General features: G+C 37.5%; 1 protein-coding gene and 1 pseudogene across 1 annotated transcript; both read left to right on the top strand.

Moving 5' to 3' along the window:
* The first annotated feature begins 274 nt into the window (after window positions 1-274).
* On the top strand, window positions 275-1,835 carry LOC126724432 (uncharacterized; annotated as a pseudogene).
* Window positions 1,836-11,997: 10,162 nt separating this feature from the next.
* On the top strand, window positions 11,998-14,328 carry LOC126721775 (uncharacterized). The gene has a single exon (XM_050424833.1). It carries the CDS (start codon window positions 11,998-12,000, stop codon window positions 14,326-14,328), a length of 2,331 nt encoding a protein of 776 aa, XP_050280790.1.
* The last annotated feature ends 6,653 nt before the right edge of the window (window positions 14,329-20,981 follow it).

The following is a 20,981-nucleotide window of genomic DNA, read 5'->3' as shown; positions in this document are numbered from 1 at the left end:
AAGTTTAATTTATTCTATGTTTCTGTGATAAGGGCATGTATTAGTTTCTTTATACATCATAAGTAGACAAGCGTATTCAATTTCAATATCTCCATTCATAATTGTGATGTTTCTCTTGTATGCTTTCCTTGTACTTGGGTTGCCTTTTGTGCTTTTTCAATGACTTATTTAGTTGTGAAAAAAAGGTGATTTCTATTTCAATAGCAATTAATCTAATATTTTGCCTACCTCACTCTGTGGACTGTATATTTGACACTTTTCTTCACTCTCTGTTCAATCTTAATGCAGCTTTTGACTGCTATATCTACAATTGATGACTTGAACTATCCTGAGAAGACAGATACGTATTATATTGTAAATGCACCCTATATATTTTCAGCATGTTGGAAGGTTTGTGTCAATACTTTACTTTTAAAAAAGTTTACTTCTTTTGCAACAAAATGCTTAATGCTCAATCGTTGGCAGGTTGTAAAGCCTCTTTTGCAAGAAAGAACAAGGCGGAAAATCCAGGTTCTGCAAGGTTGTGGAAGAGATGAGTTAATGAAGGTAAGCATGGTTTCCATTTGTATTTAGAAATTTTCTTTTACAACTGCTGATGCTGGCAGAAACATAGTATCATTATTTTAATTGCCATTAAGTTATTTCTTAGTAAGCGGTTCTATATATGGATTTGGCCTCTCTTTTTTGATAATCAAGACAGTGAATTTTATTGAAATAAGCTGAAACACTACAACAAACAGAAAGCTAAATAGTACTAACCCAGTTTGAATACAAACAAGGACAAAGCCTGATCAAGCTAAAGAAAATTACAAAAACTCTCCCAAGAAGGATAACAAGCTGCACTTTTGATTAAACTAGGCAGAAACTGCCTTCCCAAAGACAGTAGGAATTGGGGGGTGTTTGATAGTTTATGCATTACGTGATATATGTCTTACAATATTGCTTCACCCCTAATTAACACAAGCTATGGCTTAGCTTCTTAGGTAGGTCTAAGTTTTGATAGCAAATTTAATCTCTATATTGCGTCTTGTCTTCAAATCAAGTTGTGTCAAATTTTATAGGTCAAGGCAGTTATTTTTAGGTCCTCTAGTCAATCTGTATGGTGAATTTGGATTTTTCCAGTTTCTGCATCCAACTTATTAATTGTTGGTTGGTACTCTTGTAATGTTAATGAACAATGTAGGGGGTTAAGTGAAAGCGTATCAGTAACACTCACACAACACCACCCCCTCCCCCCCGACCCAAAAAAAAAAAAACTATCCACCTGTCAAGATTTTCTTTTAATGAGCAATGTAACGGTCTCAACATTTAATCTCTCTTTCTCATGTTGCCTCACCAGCATAGATGGAATTCTTTACTGTTTTTTTTTTTTTTTTTTTTTTTTTCTGCCCGCACTAGTGTATGCAATATGTATGTTCCATTTACTTGACAAGAACATTGTTCACTTGTATTCAGATAATGGATTATGGATCCCTCGCGCATTTTTGTAGAAGAGAGGGCTCTGGATCGTCCAAGCATTATAGAAATGAGGGCACTGACAACTGTTTCTCATTGGACCATGCATTCCATCAACAACTCTATAATTATATCAATCAGCAAGCTTTGTCTAAAGAGTCAACTTCACCATTCGAACTCAGGAGTCAATGCATGTAGATTTTCCAGAGCCAAACCCAGAAGACACCGAGATCATGAAGACCATTCAAACTGAATTCCACAAGTTAGGAGCAAATGTAGCAGTGAAGGTTCCTGCGGCTCTGCAGGAATCACTATCATCGGATCAATGGCAACCTGGTTTGTTCTTAAATTTTATTTGGCAATAGATTGTGTCCTATTTATGTATATATATGTTTTTGGGTTCAATTCGAGCTTGAAATTGTAGGAGCACTTCCATTATTTTCTTCTAGAGTTGGTTCAGTTCCATCATCGGATATAAAGAATGGCATCTCTAAGGCGGTTGGAGGTGATCCCAAACCATGTTGCAATTGTTTGGGGAGAGATACAATTGCAAATGCTGCTGCTAGGGTTGGTCCTGCTAGGTTGATTCAGCTCCTCATTTTGCCACTCACACAAAATCTTATAACCTGATTTAATTGAATAGGTCCCTGTCTTCTCCTTCAGCCAGATCAGCAAATCAGACTGAGGGATTGAGCACAGAGGAAGGGATTTAATGAGCTTTGCATCCGGTGGGTAGAAGTGGCGATCAATGAGATGGGTATTCCACCACCCGGTGACCGGGTTTACGAGCATTGCTACATTTGCATCTGGACCAAAATCAGATGAAGGAGAGGAAACCTTGCCATTGTCAGATGGTAACCAAGCATCTTGGAAAATCCTAATTGATTGCCCATCACCCACTCTCCATCGCGCCCCTTTCTGAACCAAACTTCTTGCCCATAGAATGCTCTTCCATGCGAAGGAGCCCGAGGAAGATTTGGTTTCAAACAGAGAACAGTTTGGGAAGTACTTCGTTTTGAAAACCTTAAAAAATAAGGATTCGGTATCATGCAGCAACCTCCACACGTGCTTAGCTAGCATTGCTTCGTTGAACTTGCATAGGTCCTTAAAACCTATCCCTCCTTCTATTTTTGGTTTGCACAACACCTCCCACTTTTTCCAATGAATTTTCCTCCTATCACCCTTTTGACCCCACCAAAACTTACGAATGAGCATTTCAATATCTTGACAAAGGCCAACTGGTAATTGAAAGCAACTCATAGCAAAAGTCGGAATGGCTTGTACTACTGCTTTCAACAAAACTTCCTTACCGGCTTGTGATAGCAATTTCTCCTTCCAACCTTGTAACTTGCCCCACACTCAGTCTTTGATATAATTTAGGCTAGCCCTCTTATTACGCCCCACAACTGCTGGCAAACCTAGATACTTTTCATATTCTTTGATTTCAGGAACCCTTAACAAATTTTGCACTTGTTCCTTGGTAGACATAGGAACGTTCTTGCTAAAAAAGATGGTAGTTTTATCAGAGTTTATTTTTTGACCCGATGCAACTTCATACTTTCCCAAAATCTCTTGAATTTTTATCACATCTTCCACCCTTGCTCGATAAAACAGGAGGCTGTCATCTGCAAAGAAAAGGTGAGAGATATTTGGTCCATGCTTACAAAGAGAGAAACCCTCAATATGTCTTTCATTCACCACTTGCTCAATGAGACTAGTCAAACCTTCCAATCATAAAAGAAAGAGGTAGGGGGATAAGGGATCCCTTTGGCGAATACCTCTAGTCGGAATAATGTGGCCCTTAGGCTCACCATTTATCAACACTGAGTAGGTAATTGACTTAATGCACTCTATAATCCACCCAACCTATCTTGGGTGAAAACCCATTTTCTCCATAGTCCGTTGAAGGAAATTCCATTCCAACCTATCGTACGCCATGCTCATATCCAACTTTAGAACCATATGTCCCATTTTTCCTGATTTCTTCCCCATCATGTGATGAAGTAATTCAAAGGCCACAAGGATATTATCAGATATTGCCTTGTTTGATTGAAAGGAAATTTGAAAGTCTGATATGATATGAGGAAAAACCTTTTTCAATCTGTTAGCAAGCACTTTTGACACAAGCTTATACAAAATATTACAAAGAGCAATAAGGCGAAATTCAGTAACATACTCGGGGTTTTTAACTTTAGGAATAAGAGAGATAAAGGTATGATTCAAACCTGGCATAATGGTTCCGGTATTCAAACATGAGAGGACTACTTCAACCACATCATCTCCAATAATATTCCAAAATTTTTGGAAAAAAATAGGGGACATACCATCGAGTCCAGGAGCTTTAAGGGGAGCCATCTGCCTTAAAGCAAGCTCCACTTCCTCCCTAGAGAAAGACCCAGTCAGGTTGTCATTCATCTCAGGTGTTACAACCAGTCTAATAAGCTACACCACTTCCTCAATCCCAGCCGGACCTGATGAAGTGAACAACCTTGAGTAGTAATCTGTCACCATGGCCGAGATATTCTCTTCACCAGAAACTAGTTGACCCTCAGAGTTTTGGAGTTCACAGATATTATTTCGCTGGAATCGTTGAGAAGCTCGATTGTGAAAATATTTTGAGTTTCTATCCCCGGATACCATCCAATGAACATGACTTCTTTGTTGCCATGTTTGTTCCTCTAATTTGAGTAAATCACTGACTTCAGATTTAAGCCTCCAAAGGACCTCAACATTTTTCCCTTGACCTGCCTCCCTTTCAGCCGCCTGTAGCAATTTTCTTTTTTCCTTCAGCTCTACAGAAACGTTGCAAAAGGAGTGCTTACTCCATTGTGTTAATTTACGTTGGCACACGTCAATCTTAGATACCACTGCCTCCATGGGTAAGCCCAGCACTACTCTATCCCATGCTTCCATCACTGTATCATGACAGCCCCTGTTTTCCAGCCACATCTGTTCAAAGCGCTAGGGGCGTTGAGGTTTTGCACCAAACCCATTCGGCAATATCAGAATCGGACTATGATAAGATGATACACATGATAAGGTTTGCACTTTCGTGACCGGGAACAGATCAAACCAATCCGCCGTGCTCACGACCCTATCTAGTCTTTCCCATACCATCCCTCCATTAGGAAAATTTTTCGACCAAGTAAACTTATTTCCCACATATCCCAAGTCTAACAAATTACATTCATCCAGCACCTCCCTAAATTTTTCCATCTGCCCATAAGGTCGTAAACGACCACCATGCTTCTCATGGGATTTAAGAAGCTCATTGAAGTCACCACCACACAGCCAAGGCAGTGACCATTGACTATGTAACTCACGTAACAAATTCCAAGTTTCCATTCTAAGATGAGTTTCGGGTGCCCCATAAAATCCAGTGAAACGCCATGCATTATCCTTACCCTTATTTATCACTACGTCAATGTGATTCTGAGAAGAGGATTCGACTGTCAAATGAAAATCCTTTTTCCAGAAGAGCGCTAAACCACCACCATGAGAAATTTTTGAAACCCCATGATGATGACCAAATTGCAGAGAGTCACAAATACTACCAAGCCTTGCTTCATCCAGTAGTGTTTCGGCTAGGAACACCACTAAGGGATCTTGTGCTCAGACAATATCACCAAGCTCTTGAACTGTCTGCCGGTTCCCAAGCCCCCGATAGTTCCAACATAATAGATTCATGGTCCCTAGCGGGGCTAGGAACCAGCCGCCACCATTAGCAGATTGTGTTCAATATCATCTTGAGAAACCAGTTTAGACTTCTTTGGTAACCCACGATGATTGAGAGCTGAAGGCAAGACTCTTTTTTCCCCTACATGCACGTCCAAAATTTCAAAGATTCCTGGGGCAGTCTGTACAATACGTGTCCACCTGGAAAAGTGACTTGTTGAGAAGCTCCCTGTATGGCTGAAAAGACTCGCAAAGGAGATTCAGCTGACTTGGACTCTAGAATTGGAAAGACCTGATTCGCTGCTGGAATAGGATTTTGTATTGCATGACTGTCCGGAGAAAAAGGACGAAGTGGGGTGCTAGAGTCCTGATTAGGTAAGGATTCTTCATCCATATCAATTCCCTCCATACCATCAAACTTACTCAGCTCCTCATCAATCTCTTGTAATTGCCGTGTAAAATTTCCTTTTTTAAAATTTTGACCCTCAAATCCAGAGGAAAATCCTCGCAAATCCTGGAATCATTATTTGAAAAAAGATTAGTGATAATGGGAGGCGAAATTTCAGGAGTTACCTTCTGAACATGCTCAGCCAGAACAGGCTGTGACATCGGTGGGTTTTGTTGCTTGGATGTGGAAGCAGAGCCTCCACTTGTGGTTGGACGTGAACTCTCCTTTTTCTGTTTGTAAAAACCCGGAACAACAATTGTGGATCTTCGGGAAGGATTGAACAAAGGTGCTCGTAACCATGCTCCATACTGACGAGATTCGTCAGATAAAGTGCCTTCGCTGTCGATCCATAAATCGCAGTCTTTATCACCATGAGTAACACGCCCGCACCAATAACAGATATTAGGTAGTCGTTCATATTTAAAGGAGACCCAACCAACCGAACCATCATCGAGAGTAATCTTACGTCCACGACTGAGAGGTTTCGAGATATCCATGGTGACCCGTACTCTCCAAAAATCACCACCCTCCATAACAGATAAATCTGCTGGACAAACGTCTCCTATGCCAGAGTATATCCCTTCAGCCACCCCCTTATTTGCAAATCGTATAGGAATGTCATATACTTGCACCCAAAAAGGAACCTTATCAAAAACTAAATCACGTATTGGTGTGCTCTTATCGTATCACTGAATGGCCACCAAGAACTTATCAAAACTCCAAGGTTGGCTCGCTAAAACTCTGTCGTATCGAGTTTATTATCAAAGATGAAAAGAACAATGTAATTTCCCAAATCCTTGATCTTGAAAACGTTTCGAGAGTGCCAAAGTTGTGAGAAGTTTCTCACAATAGCATCTGTATTGAGAACTCTTCTAGTGAAAAACTTAGTGGCCAAAACAAATTCCTCCGACCCCATCTCAGGTCGAAGTGAGAATCCATCACCCTTCGGCCCTTGTAGAGATAATCTACTCCAGCCTTCAGTGATCTCTTCCATTGTGAAAAGAAAAAAAGTGTTTCCCAAACCCCACTAAAAAAAACCACTAGCCTATGGTAAACAGAGGTCTACTATAGGGACAGAACAAGCCTCCAAGAAGAAGGGACAAAGAAATTCTATAGCCTAGGAGAAGTTAGGGAAACCCTAGCTTTCACTAGCGACAGAGAAACATTTAGACTCTAAATTTACTCTATTTTGAATTATGGTCTTTAAATGGACACTCACGGAGAGGATCCAAATCCTGTGGTCTAGCGGTGAATGTGCTCTCAATCAAATTCACTTCAACACCTTTTTTTTTCTTAACTCTTTTTCCTAGCACTTGAATTACACATCTCTCATTTTAGGATAAAATGCCTTGACACCTCCTAAACTATAAGGTAGTGGTCATTACACCCCCTAAATTAACTTTTATTTTGGCTAGTTTACTCTCTAAACTTTATACACGTGCCAAATAAATAATTTTGTCACCCTGCCATTAAATATACTAGAGTGCATAGTTATCAGATCTTAGGTTTTTGAAGAATAAACTTGACTCGACCTGACCAATTTTCTTCTCTCATTCTTAATTAACGTACCATTTAAGGATAAAGAAACGATAAAGAATCCTGAACAAGGAAATACCACTTTCAGTTGTCTTAATAAATAGATTCTAATTAAGAATCAAATAAGATTCTAAAGACAAAAAAAGGTGTGTGGTTACAGATCGCTCAATAAATGAAATACCTAAAGTAAAGGGTTTCCTTGGGTTATTAGCGAGTTATCCAACTTGAGTTATGAGGATGCAAATACAAATGATTTTATTTTCTTTTTCGGATAAGAATAAGGAATAATAAAAAGTACTTAACTCATATTTAATTGATTTGATTATTTTATGGATCCATTTGACATTACTAATTAAAAATTTCAAATTCGATCCATAGACATAATTTCGAATTTTCTTGAGCCGTATGAGGAGAAAACCTTTTATACGTTTCTAGGGGGGGGGTATTATTCATCTACATCTATCCCAATGGGTGGTTTATCGAATCATTGCAATTGATGCTTGATGCCGAAGAGAAGGAAGAGCTCTTCGGAAAGTGGGCTTTTATGATCCGCTAAAGAATCAAACCTATTTAAATGTTCCTGCTATTCTATATTTCCTTAAAAGGGGCGCTCAACCTACGGGAACTGTTCATGATATTTTGAAGAAGGCGGGAGTTACAAAGTTATATAAGCCCCCTATTTTGTTCTATTCATACCTATTTATTATTACTACCAAAAAATGTCTGCTACTAAAAAATGTCGTCTTCTATAATGACAAAAATTTATTTTTATTTTAGTGATACAACCATATTTCTTTTGCCTTACAATAAATAGATAAAGAATATAATATTAGAATATGAAAATTGATAGTAAAATTGGATCAATAGAAGAATAACAAATAATTTAAAATAAATGGATCTATAGAATTATAAATAAGCTTTTTTATGAAAAAGAATAAGCTTTTCTAATTTTTAAAAAATATTATATAATTATGTTATGTCTTTTTCTCTCTGTACTCTATAGCACATACATATACTATAAATATAATTAAATTAAAATTAGATTAACTTTTTGTACATGCCTAAATTTTAAAGGCTAGATAAGCTTCTTATTTTCTTTTCTTTTTTTTTTTTTTTGGGAGAAAAATAAGCTCCTTCTTGTACAATTTGAGTAGTTTTTTACAAATAACAATAACATGATCAATAACCTCCATCAAACTTATGTTCACAATACATACATTTGAAAAAAAAGCTCATTTGTACAAAAGAAAAAAAATGTGAGATTTTAAAAAATTAAAAAATCACAAAAAAAAAGACAAGAACTCGAGTGTTTGAAACTCGAGATTCTCAAACAAGAACTCGAGTATTTAATTCTCAAGATCAAAAAAACTCAATGCTCTGTTTAGGTTGAGAGATTGCTCTGTTTTTTCCAGTGGAACTCAAGTTTCATAGACTCGAGTTCCACTGGGAATTTTTTTTTTTTTGCTCTGTTTTTCTCTGCTCATTCCTCAAACCATTCACTGGGAAGTTTTTTTTTTTTTTTTCCTGGACATGCAGGCAAACTAGAAATTGAAATGTGTGCATGCACTTGCTGAGAAACAGAGATAGAGAAGCTGAGAATGTAATCCATAAACACTCATCGAGAGGCAAAGAAGCTGAGAATGTAAATGCACTTAAATTACATCAAAAGGTGAATTCAATAGGCACCAAACTATAGAAACTGTTACGCTTTCTGCATAAACATGGTTTTAAAATGCAAATGCACTTACATTGCAACAAAAGGCATTCTCAATATATCAACATTCTAAACATGCCCAACCACGCTTAATTTGCAGTTCTAACTATACTACTCAAATCACAATCTTCATAGAGGTACATTGGATAGAGAATTACAAGTACATTCAACAAAAACCGAAAAGTTCACATAGAGCCAATACAACGTAGTCACTTTTCCTAAGATTGGCGGTCCGCATGACAAAAATGTCATCCATGGAAGCATGCTAGAAAAACGTAGAGTAATCATGTTAGGAGACAAGATAGTAAACATTAGTTAAACATCGAATGAATAACAATTATTTAACCGATGCATAACTTTTTGCCATCTACCTACCTAGTGTGGAACATGACCGCTTGTGGAAGCGCCATGAGACTGCAGACATTTTCTGCGGTTATGCCCGGAAGCATGACACAGTCCACATGTCTGCTTGGGTTGACTCTCTATCAAATCTGCGTCCACCCTCCGCCATCCCGGTTCTCAATCTTTATTCCTCACTCCATCCATCTCATTCATTATTCTTGACTTCACTGGTCGACCTTTGGCCCGCAACAATTCTGGATTAGGCAACCACTTTGGCCCTATGGGATCCCTCCATAATGACTGTGACTTAGGAACCACAAATGCATGCTCATAAGTGTTAAAGGCATTGTTCAAACTATAACATGGGTGAATATATGTGGTCGAATCAATATGTAAATAGTCACATACTCTAATTGCATGTGAACACGGGATCCCTATGTTTTGCCATTTCCCACAACTGCATGTTCTTTCCTGTAACCGAACATCATAACTGTGGTTTCCCCCTCCTACGCTACACGTGTTGAGTTGGGTAACTACTTGAAATATCAACTCTTCATTGCTAAATGGCTTGAGATAGTGTTTCTCAAATTTACGCTTATTTCCATCTCACGTGGATAAGGCATATTCACTCCATTTCTTACCCTCTGACAACTTATAATGGTATTCTTTGCGCCGGTTGTGGAAATATTGAACAAGTTTGTTCCAAGTGAACTCAACCAACGCGGCAATGGGAAGGCCCCGTGCACCTTTCAGTACACCATTGAAGCACTCTAATATATTGGTTGTCATTACCCTAAAACGTCTCTCACCATCATCTGACTGGGTCCACATATCCACAGACTTGCTCATTAGGTATGTGTATGGAAGATAATCTTGATTCTTTTTCTTGCCATCCTTCCCCATCACCTTCTTCTTATTCCTAATGGCCTTAATTTTCACCTGCTTAATGGATTCCATTATGGTATCAAATTTAACTACCTGACTAGCATATCCTACTTTCAACACCGCTGACTTTAAAATTGAGTTCTGAAAATGGGTGTTGAAGTTGCTAGCAACATGTCAAAGGCAATATCAATGAAATATCTGTGTTCTTCCATCATCCCCTCTAGGCCAATTTGCAATGGCGTTTTTGATACCAAGATGTCGGTCAGAAATTATGCAAATGATTTCTTAGGTATTACGTAGCCAATCGTTTCTCTGAGGCACTGTAAAAACCACCTCTAACTGGATCATGACTCACAATCCACAACAGCAAAGGTGAGAGGGAATACTTTATTGTTAGCGTCGATTGCCATTGCAACTAATAACGCCTTAAAATGTATACGTGTTATATATTTATGTGGACGTTATCTCCTTATTACTATGCTTAATTTGTATAATTAAGCCATGATTTGCATTAGTCCCTATTATTTATCTTTACATAATTTCTTGAATAAGATGCTATTCATTGTGTGTAATTTTCTATTTTCAGGAAATCATGTGAGAAAGATGAGTTTATAGCAATTTGTAAAAGAATGGAGGCCAAACTAGAATTAAAGTGGAGCTAAAGGACCATGCTTAAATGTCTAAGGAGGTGCAACTGGAATGCTTGGATCATCTACCATGATTGGAAGCTTCTAATAAGGAAAGAAATCAAAGAGGCAGAATCTGAAAAGGAAAAATCTGATTTGAGCACTGATCAGTATTTTGGGTGTATCTCTCTTCTCAAAAATCCAATTGACACAAGGCCAGATGAGTTGGAACCGTGATTTAAATATCTACAACTTTTCAGTTTTGAGTTTTTTGAAGGCCGAAATTAACTCACAAGTTACTGCTGTAAACCTGGACGAAAATTAAAATAGTAAATGTTTTATTTTCTTTGGACACTTAGACATTAGGGTTTAGAAGGAGGCTGGGCAGAACGAATTTTGGAGAGAAAAACTTGTATTTTCCTTTCTCTAATGGCAGCCTAAACTCTTTGCTAGGGCTAGGGGTTATGTTTCTTCTATATGGTATGAATATTCAATGTGATTCTTTTTAGGATTTTATCAACAACATATTTGATTGTTCAATTAGATTTATTTTGATGTATTACTTCTTCCATGCTTTCAATAAGTTCAATCATGTTTTTCTTATTGTTTAGAGGAATTTCTAATAGTTTCAAATAGAAATCAGGTTTTAAAGTGAATGGGTTTTTCTGAAAACTTTTCTAACCGCATTATTAATCGAGGTTATCATGCGTTCTTGAATTGTCTCAGTTCAACCGAATCATAAGTTTTTAATTGTATAAGAACAATCAATTATGAAATAGATATTTTCTTAGATCACAAAGAATTTCATATGGATATAGGGAAACACCCCAATGCCCTAGTATTTACATTATTGATTTAAATAAGTTTTTATTATTATTCTTGTTAATAATCACCAAGCAAAAGTATTTTTCTTCTTCATTCAAATTGTTATTTAATTATATTGTCTTTGAATTTACCCTGCTCCTTGTGGTTCAACCTCGGTACTCCGAGAATTATATTGCTACAATCTCCTGCACTTGGGAGTGAGCAAGCAATTTTGGCGCCGTTGCCGGGGAGCTGCTGTGGATTTAGAGGCAATTTTTTTTGGGAGCAAAGCATAGCTAGTGGAAATTCTTTTATTGGTAACTTCGTTCCATTTTTTCCCTTATTTTGTTTTTATTTTTCTGTTTGTTTTTTTGTTATTTTTCTTTATTTTATTGTGCATTCATTGTTGCATGAGCATTTGGGTTAGAAACAAGAGAGGCAAATTAGAAAATTTTGAAACTTACTTTGGTAACCTTTTTGACACACCTTTGCCCTCACCTTCTTCATCAATCATGGGTGATGAAACACACAATAATCATGAGGTGCATAGAAGAACTATGTATGAACTGTTGCATCCCACACAAAATTCTATTCCTACATGCATCATGTTTCCACCTAATGCACCACATGTAGAACTGAAACAAGGTTTATTAGCAATACTTCCTAACTTTAGGGGACAAGAAAATGAAAATCCTTATGTCCATGTTAGAGCTTTTGAAGAGGTAATTAGTAGTTTCTATGCACAAAATGTTATTGAGACTACTAAGTTACGTTTCTTTCTTTTTTCTCTTAAGGATAAGGCAAGAAGTTGGCTTTACACCTTGAAACCTAGGTCTATAGGTAGTTGGGGGGAGATGGCCAAAGAGTTTTGTAAGAAACATTTTCCTCCCCACAGAGTCCAGCAAGTAAAAAGAAGGATAGCTAGTTTTGTCCAAGGAGAAAATGAGACCTTATACCAAGCTTGGGAAAGGTACAAAGATCTTTTCAATTTCTGTCCAACTCATGGGTATGAAGATTGGAGGTTGGTTAGCTATTTTTATGAAGGACTTACACTTAGGGACCGACAGTTTGTTCAACTCTCATGCGGAGGAGACTTTTTACAAAAAGAACCTGAAGATGCAATGGATTATCTTGATGAGATAGCTGAAAACTCTAACACATGGACTGGACCTAGCTCAATGGACTCCACTGATAGGACTAGAACTAACACTACCACTTCTAGTGGAAGTGTTTTCAAGTTGAGGGAAGATGATAACGTGAGTGTAAAAATCAGCATGTTAACTAAAGAAATTGAGGCACTCAAAATGAAAGGAAGTAAGAATGTTAGTGCTACCTTTAGAGAGGACCCAATGGAGGTGTGTAAAATCTGTCATGAGATAAACCATGCTACAAATGAATGTGCATCACTTTCATCATTCTTGAATGTGCCAGAAGAACAAGTACATGCATTTAATTCATACTGGCCAAATAATTCTTCATATTCTAACAATTATAACCCAAATATGCGAAACCATCCGTATTTGAGTTATAAGAGTGACAATATGTTGAATCCTCCTACTCCAAGGAATTTTAATTCACCACATGCATCATCATCATCATCATCATCTAGACCTTCCTTGAAGGATGCACTTAGTACTTTCATTCAAAGGCAAAGTGAGCAAAATCAAAAGTTTGAATCCATGATCACTAGGCTAGATGAAGAGGTAAGAGAGACCAAGAGTCATATAACTAGGCTTACAAATTCATTGAGTGGGATAGAGAGAGGGAAGCTCCCTTCCCAAACTCAACCCAATCCCATCGATCAAAATCTAAAAATTGGCTTTAAGGATAAACATGAGGAAGTAAAAGTTGTAACCATTTTGAGGAGTGGTAAAGAGATTGATAAAAGTTCTCCTTTAGTAACTAAGAAATCTAAGGAGACCATAGTTGAAAAAGAGAAGGATGAAATTGAGCCACTTGGGCTTGATGACATTGAACAATGCCCAATCCCTCCACCATTTCCACAAGCCTTAAAATTACCTAGGAAATTGGACACCACATCTGAGATATTAGAGCATTTACATCAAGTCAAGATAAATTTGCTATTATTGCATGTTATCAAGCAAGTGCTTGCATATGCCAAGGTAATTAAGGACCTATGCACCATCAAGAAAAAGCATCATGTGAAGAAGACCGCATTCCTAACAGAACAGGTAAGTGCAGTTATCCAACATAAGATCCCGCCAAAGTATAAGGATCCAGGTTGTCCTACGATCTCTTGTACTATTGGAGATTACATCATGGAGCATGCATTGCTAGATCTTGGGGCAAGTGTTAATTTGATCCCCTTTAGTGTATATCAAAAACTTGGACTTGGTGAGTTGAAACCTACTTCAATAACTTTACAGTTGGCTGATCACTCTGTAAGGGAACCGAGAGGGATTGTTGAGGATGTGTTGGTGAAAATTGAACAATTTTATTATCCTGTTGATTTTATTGTTCTAGATTACCAACCTGTTTTACATCCTAATATTCATACCCCTATTATTTTGGGTAGACCTTTTCTTGCCACAGCTAATGCTTTTATTAATTGCAGGAATGGGAAAATGCAACTCACTTTTGGTTCCATGACTTTGGAGCTAAACATATTTCATGTGGCTAAACAACCACATGAGGATGATGACTGTGCTTATGTGAACCTCAATGGGGCGGTGGTTCAAGAAGAATTTAATAAGAATTGTTTTTCTGATCCTCTTGAAACTCTTCTTAATAATTTTGTTGGTTCTTATGATTTAGAATGTGATATTCATGTATCTGAAAATTTTTCTTTGTTGGATTCCTCACAGGTTTTGGAAGAACAATAGATGATGGCAATTAATAAAGGGTGGAAGCCTTGCTTTGAGGAGCTACTAGAAAATGAAAAAAAACTCGTGCATTCAAGTGAAGAGGCACCACAGCTGGAGCTTAAGCCGCTGCCTGGTGGTCTTAAATATACATATTTAGGCCCAGGTAAGTTAAAACCTAGATGGGATGCCCCTTTCATTGTAAGGGAAGTGTTTAGCCATGGAGCTGTAGTAGTTGAGGACCCTAGAGATGGTAGGATTTTGAAAATAAATGGACAAATGTTAAAACCATTCTTAGGGGGAGTTATACCAGAGGAGGAGACTATGTCACTGAAGATCCCTTCCTATTGGGATGCTACGTGAACTCTGAAAGAGCCTTATGAAGTTGTACCATATTTGTTTTACTTTTCTTTTTGCCTTTTGTTTTTGTTTTTGTTTTTTGTTATTATTATTTTTTTTTTGGTGAGCTAACATTTGCAGGTGTGAAAGAAATTTTTTTTAAAAAAAAATTTAAATGCTTGAGGTAACTTCTTCCCTTTATACTTGAATTTATTTTGGCTTTGATACATTGAGGACAATGCAATATTTTAGTTGGGGGGAGAGGTCTACACTTTTTGCTACACCTTGCATTATTTTTCTTTCTTTCTGTTCCAAAAAAAAAAAAAAAAAAAAAACCTTGAATTTGAATGCAATAAAGTTATAAGCTTTATTTTTATATCATGTGATGGAATGAATAATGCTGAGTTGGTTATACTATTTGCTATATTAAGACTCTTTCATGAAAAGCACAATTGGAAACTTTTGAGCACAATAGCTAGGTTAGTGGACGGTTGGATGTTGGATATGCATGGATCATGAACAAGCTAGATATAAGCTGAAACTCAACCCATATGGAGAGTTCTTGAGCCTTACTTTTCTTTGTGAGAGTATATCTTTGTTTGAACTCTTAAATTTCTCTTATATGCTTCAGTTTTTGTAAAAGATCTCTACATTTTTTGATTGACTACTGGAAACATTATGGAGAGATATACCATGATCCTACTTATTTTTGTCCTTAGGCATGCTGGTTTATGCGGAATTTTAGGAGCTGAGAGCCTAAGACCACCAATTTTTTGTCACCAGCTAAACAAATATTCAGCCTACCTTTACATTAACCATTGTCACCATCATTTGATCCATGAGAAATACTTCTACAATACCACAAAACATTTTTATTTATGGGAATTCTCATAGGGGTTCAAGTTTTGAGCAATTGATGTGTTTAGATACCACCATTGTCTCTCTTTTCTTCCAAAAAAAAAAAAAAAATCAAAAAGAAGAAGAAAGAAAAAAAAAAAAAAGAGAGAAAAAGAAAAAGAAAGAGACATACATAATCAATCAATAAATCATTGGTGTCTTACACATCTTTCATGTATTTCAGAAGGGTTATATGGTTGAGTAAAGATTGTTTTGATTCAAGTTGGTTGTTACTGCTATGAATTGGGTTTGGCTTGAATTTTCTGCATTTGATTCATATACCTCATATTTCAAAGAGAGCAGTTTGCCTTTACTTAGCTATAAGATTATACTACCACTGAGCTTAAAGTCCTACTTGATCCTAAAGGTGCATGGCTGGTATGTGTTTGGGATAAAAACTAGGGATGAGAATGGTATTAACCTCATGTTTCCAGGAATTCAACATCCTTTCCAAGAGATCTTTTTTCCGTTGTTTTAGCGGCTGTTTTTGTATAAACATGTGATATTCTTAAGACTTCTTCTTTCCTTTTTGTTCACATGTGATTTGAAGAGAGAAACCATTACTTCTATGTGTTTTCTTTCAGAGTGTTGATGACTTAAGAGAGGTTTTAGAGTAGAGGCTCTAATCTAGATTATTCTTGGTCTATGCATGTTTGGAAAAGCCGGTTTGATTGGATGGGCTATGCACACACACACTCCAAAAGTGAAGCTAGTGAAAGCTATTTAATATGATGAATAGTATTCCAACTCAAAATTGAAAGTTCATTTGTATGATATAATGATAAAGCAGACTAACATTTGCTACAGGAATTTTCAGAAAACCTTTGACTTTTGTGGGTAGAGTCACTACAAACCCTCACGAGAGTAAACTCATCCACTAGGGTGACCTAGGGGTTCAAAGACTTGCTGCACATGGGAAGTGTAGTTGTGTAGCCTACGAAAGTGGCTTGTATTTTAGTTTTAATTTTTCACTTTTAGTAGACATGGGTGCTTTGTGGATTGCTAGGGACTAGCAAGATTTAAGTTGGGGGGTGTGATAACGCCTTAAAATGTATACGTGTTATATATTTATGTGGATGTTATCTCCTTATTACTATGCTTAATTTATATAATTAAGCCATGATTTGCATTAGTCCCTATTATTTATCTTTACATAATTTCTTGAATAAGATGCTATTCATTGTGTGTAATTTTCTACTTTCAGGAAATCATGTGAGAAAGATGAGTTTACAGCAATTTGTGAAAGAATGGAGGCCAAACTAGAATTAAAGTGGAGCTAAAGGACCATGCTTAAATTTCTAAGGAGGTGCAGCTGGAATGCTTGGATCGTCTACCATGATTGGAAGCTTCAAATAAGGAAAGAAATCAAAGAGGCAGAATCTGAAAAGGAAAAATCTTATTTGAGCACTGATCAGTATTTTGGGCGTATCTCTCTCCTCAAAAATCCAATTGACACAAGGCCAGATGAGTTGGAATTGTGATTTAAATATCTACAACTTTCCAGTTTTGAGTTTTTTGAAATTCTCAATTTTTGAAGGCCGAAATTAACTCACAAGTTACTGCTGTAAACCTGGACGAAAATTAAAATAGTAAATGTTTTATTTTCTTTGGACACTTAGACATTAGGGTTTAGAAGGAGGCTGGGCAGAACGAATTTTGGAGAGAAAAACTTGTATTTTCCTTTCTCTAATGGCAGCCTAAACTTTTTGCTAGGGCTAGGGGTTATGTTTCTTCTATATGGTATGAATATTCAATGTGATTCTTTCTAGGATTTCATCAACAACATATTTGATTGTTCAATTAGATTTCTTTTGATGTATTACTTTTTCCATGCTTTCAATAAGTTCAATCATGTTTTTCTTATTGTTTAGAGGAATTTCTAATAGTTTCAAATAGAAATTAGGTTTTAAAGTGAATGAGTTTTCTGAAAACTTTTCTAACCACATTATTAATCGAGGTTATCATGCGTTCTTGAATTGTCTCAGTTCAACCGAATCATAAGTTTTTAATTGTATAAGAACAATCAATTATGAAATAGATATTTTCTTAGATCACAAAGAATTTCATATCGATGTAGGGAAACACCCCAATGCCCTAGTATTTACATTATTGATTTAAATAAGTTTTTATTATTATTCTTGTTAACAATCACCAAGCAAAAGTATTTTTCTTCTTCATCCAAATTGTTATTTAATTATATTGTCTTTGAATTTACCCTGCTCCTTGTGGTTCGACCTGGGTACTCCGAGAATTGTATTACTACGATCTCCTACACTTGGGAGTGAGCAAGCAGCGACCAACAACTTTCCCTGATATTTACCATACAGATGGGTCCCATCAATATTGATAATCGGCTTGCAGTATTTGAATCCTGATATGCATGGACTGAAAGACCAAAACACATAATGCAACAATACGGTGTCATCTTCATTGATGGGTGTGATACGATAGAACACCTGGGTAGTCGGGTCCTGATCAATATATGCCATTAGCAACCTTTGGTAAGACTCTTCCCAATTCCCAAACATCTTCGTAATCGCCTTTTGTTTCGCATCCCATACCTTTTAGTAAGAAGGCTTATGGCCATTATATTTCGTCTCTATCATAGATCTGAGATGCTTAACTGGGGTAGTGTGATCCTCACATAACTTCTGATGGATGTCTGATGCAACAAAATGAGAAGTCATCATTCTATCATCATTTCGCACCCCAATCAGTATACACGTGTGAGGACCCACATACACGGTGACCATCCATAGTTCATGGAGATTGGGCTTCATAACTGCGCAGACATACCACTTGCATGACTCATGCACGCATTTCGCACAAAGTTTTTTCGTCGTCAACCTAGTGATCATAAAATGTTTGTTTTCTTTGAGGGCACAAATTGTTAATATGCGCTTCACCTCCTCTTTATTGGCAAAAGTCAACCCTTTGCACAAATTCATCCCCTCTCTCCAAGTAGACACAAATGGCATCTCAATATGTGAAAGATCAACTATATTTTCCCAAGTATTTGCAGAGAATGACAATGCAGGAGGCGCGTAAGCAGGGATTGTGTTCGTAATGTTTTGGACACTAATAATATTATCGGCATAAGGTTCACTACCGTCCAATGTCTCATCATCATCAATGTCCCTCTCAAAGTCCCCAAAGTCCCCTCTGTCAATCATGTCTTCATACTCATCTCTATCGGCAAAATCTTCACCGTTAATGGCAATATTCTCATCAACATAGTCGTCATCATCATCATCATCATCATCATCGTCATCATCATTGTTAATGGCAGTAGTCTCATCAACATAGTCGTCGTCATCATCATCATCATCATCATCATCACCATCGGCATGAACATCATCATCGACATGAACATCATCATCCTCTACATGTGTAGAATACTCATATTGAGCATTCAAAACCGTAACCTATAAGCTTGTGGTTGTTTGCTGGATATCCTCTTGCCAGACTGCACGCGGCTCCAACTGTATGTACAATTGAATGTTAGTTACTTCAGGTATTCTTTCCAACTTGTCAAACATGATCTTTACATGTTTGTCTATTTCTATCGCCATATACTTGTAATTAATCCAGTGCTTCAAGATTTCATTTGGCATACGATAACTAATTTGTATGTTGTGCACAGCAGGATTCTCACACAACTCTTCCATAACAATCTTCTTCAATTCATCAAGGGTCTTCAACCTACGATCAATTTGGATATAATAGGTCTTTATACCCGGCCCTTCAAATGGCAATCCCTTGTTCACATTGGCATTCTTAAGCGGACCACCGTGGTATAGGATTATATCAATTTCAGGCATTGTGAACCTATTCAAGTCAAGTTACTATATTAGTTAAGTCACATAGTCGTCAAGTGGGGGGGAAAAAAGTAATGTGATCTTAAGGCTGAACATATTCAAGCCAGAATTTTCATAGGTAATTACTAGTTTTATAGTCATTATGTAACTTGTGGTACCCATGGTTCTAAGTTTGGCCTCAGAAGCAAATTTGAAACATATCTAGTGGAGCAACCCCGAAAAATAAAAGGTAAGGAAAATATATATATTTAAAGAATACATAGAACGAGAGGAGACTTTACAAAGATGATGCAGCATTAACAAAACATATTAAATTAACAAGACTAGAGTATTCCATATCCTTAAGGCTTAAATGTCATTACCAGATACCAAATTGTTTCCAAAATGACCAATTCTTATACTTTTTTTTTTATTTTTTATTTTTTATAATGATCAATTCCTTATACAGTCATGTATAGTCATGTATTGTAGGTTAGTGCATTTTAAGAATTACTTTCAGGAGTTTGATTATGATACCTGTAAGGACACGATTTTAGCGACCCAAGAAAGATATTGGGTGCGTACGTTTAAGGGCCTGAACAATATCATTTGTAGAGCGTGGGCTTGAAAGGCTAGGCCTGGATCATCAAATAGCGGTTAGCCATGGCGTCTATGGAAATTTGCATGAAGGTGAACCTGACGGGTTTAACGGTCTTTAGACCTCGTCCGAGGAGCTTAATGTTATTGTTCTCCTCTTCTAAGACTTCATGGCCCGAATCCCCCTCTCCATTGGTTCTCCTTTCCTTTTATACTAGCATTTACCCCTCTTCTAGCATCCACGTGTAAGATCCACTCTCTGGGGTTGAGACTTGTCCTATCAGCCCATATCTCGAGCAGTTGGGAGTGGTTGTAAAAGCTGAATAGCATGGTAAAAGGCATGGACCTGTCAGACGCAGAGTTTTTTTATTGATGTTTTGACAGCTTTTTCACTTGGCCGGCTCCTGCACTGAGCTCGTCCTTTCCTTTAGGCGTTCTATGGGGTGCTGAGCATAAGATCGTCCTCGGCCATATCTTTGGGCCTTTTTTGGGCTTTCATTATACGTCCTCGACAATAGTTCTCCTCGGCTTGGGCCTTGGGCCCTAATGTAAAATGGGCCGGGGCCACAAATTCTCAGGCCCCATAATAGCCCCTCAAAATCCTGCTGCCCGACCTCTTGGTTGGGAAGGAGGGTTTTGGTGATTTCGGGCCCACATCATGGCTTGCCCAGCTCCGCATTTCATTAATGTCGCTGTCTCTCCATTTGCATGGGAGGTGCACCGGATTATGAGACATTCCTCTAGATTTACTCACACGGCGTTCTCGCCGTTTCAGTGCTCGAGGCGCGACTTTAATATGTCCCCTTCACGAGGCCACCCAAATCCTATGGTTGTGGACGGTGTGGGGAGTTCAGTAGAAACTTTTTCATCCGTAGTGCTTCTTGGAAATCTGCGTAGATTTAATGCCGCCCACCTGCCCTTTATATAAGAAACAGGGTAGGAGGTCATTCCCTTCACGTACAGTCCCTTCAATCCTTTCAAACTCCCAACCCCTCAGCTATGCTCAAAACTTTTATTGCCAGTGCAGCTAAAACCTTAAAGAGT

This window comes from Quercus robur, chromosome 4 (genome assembly GCF_932294415.1).
Source record: "Quercus robur chromosome 4, dhQueRobu3.1, whole genome shotgun sequence".
Classification (NCBI taxonomy): domain Eukaryota; kingdom Viridiplantae; phylum Streptophyta; class Magnoliopsida; order Fagales; family Fagaceae; genus Quercus; species Quercus robur.
Note: the sequence above shows the minus strand (reverse complement) of the source record. Positions and strands in the feature narration are given on the sequence as shown.

Coding starts and splice junctions, on each gene's coding strand:
- LOC126721775 (XM_050424833.1), top strand. CDS start 11,998: ATGGGTGATGAAACACACAATAATCATGAGGTGCATAGAAGAACTATG.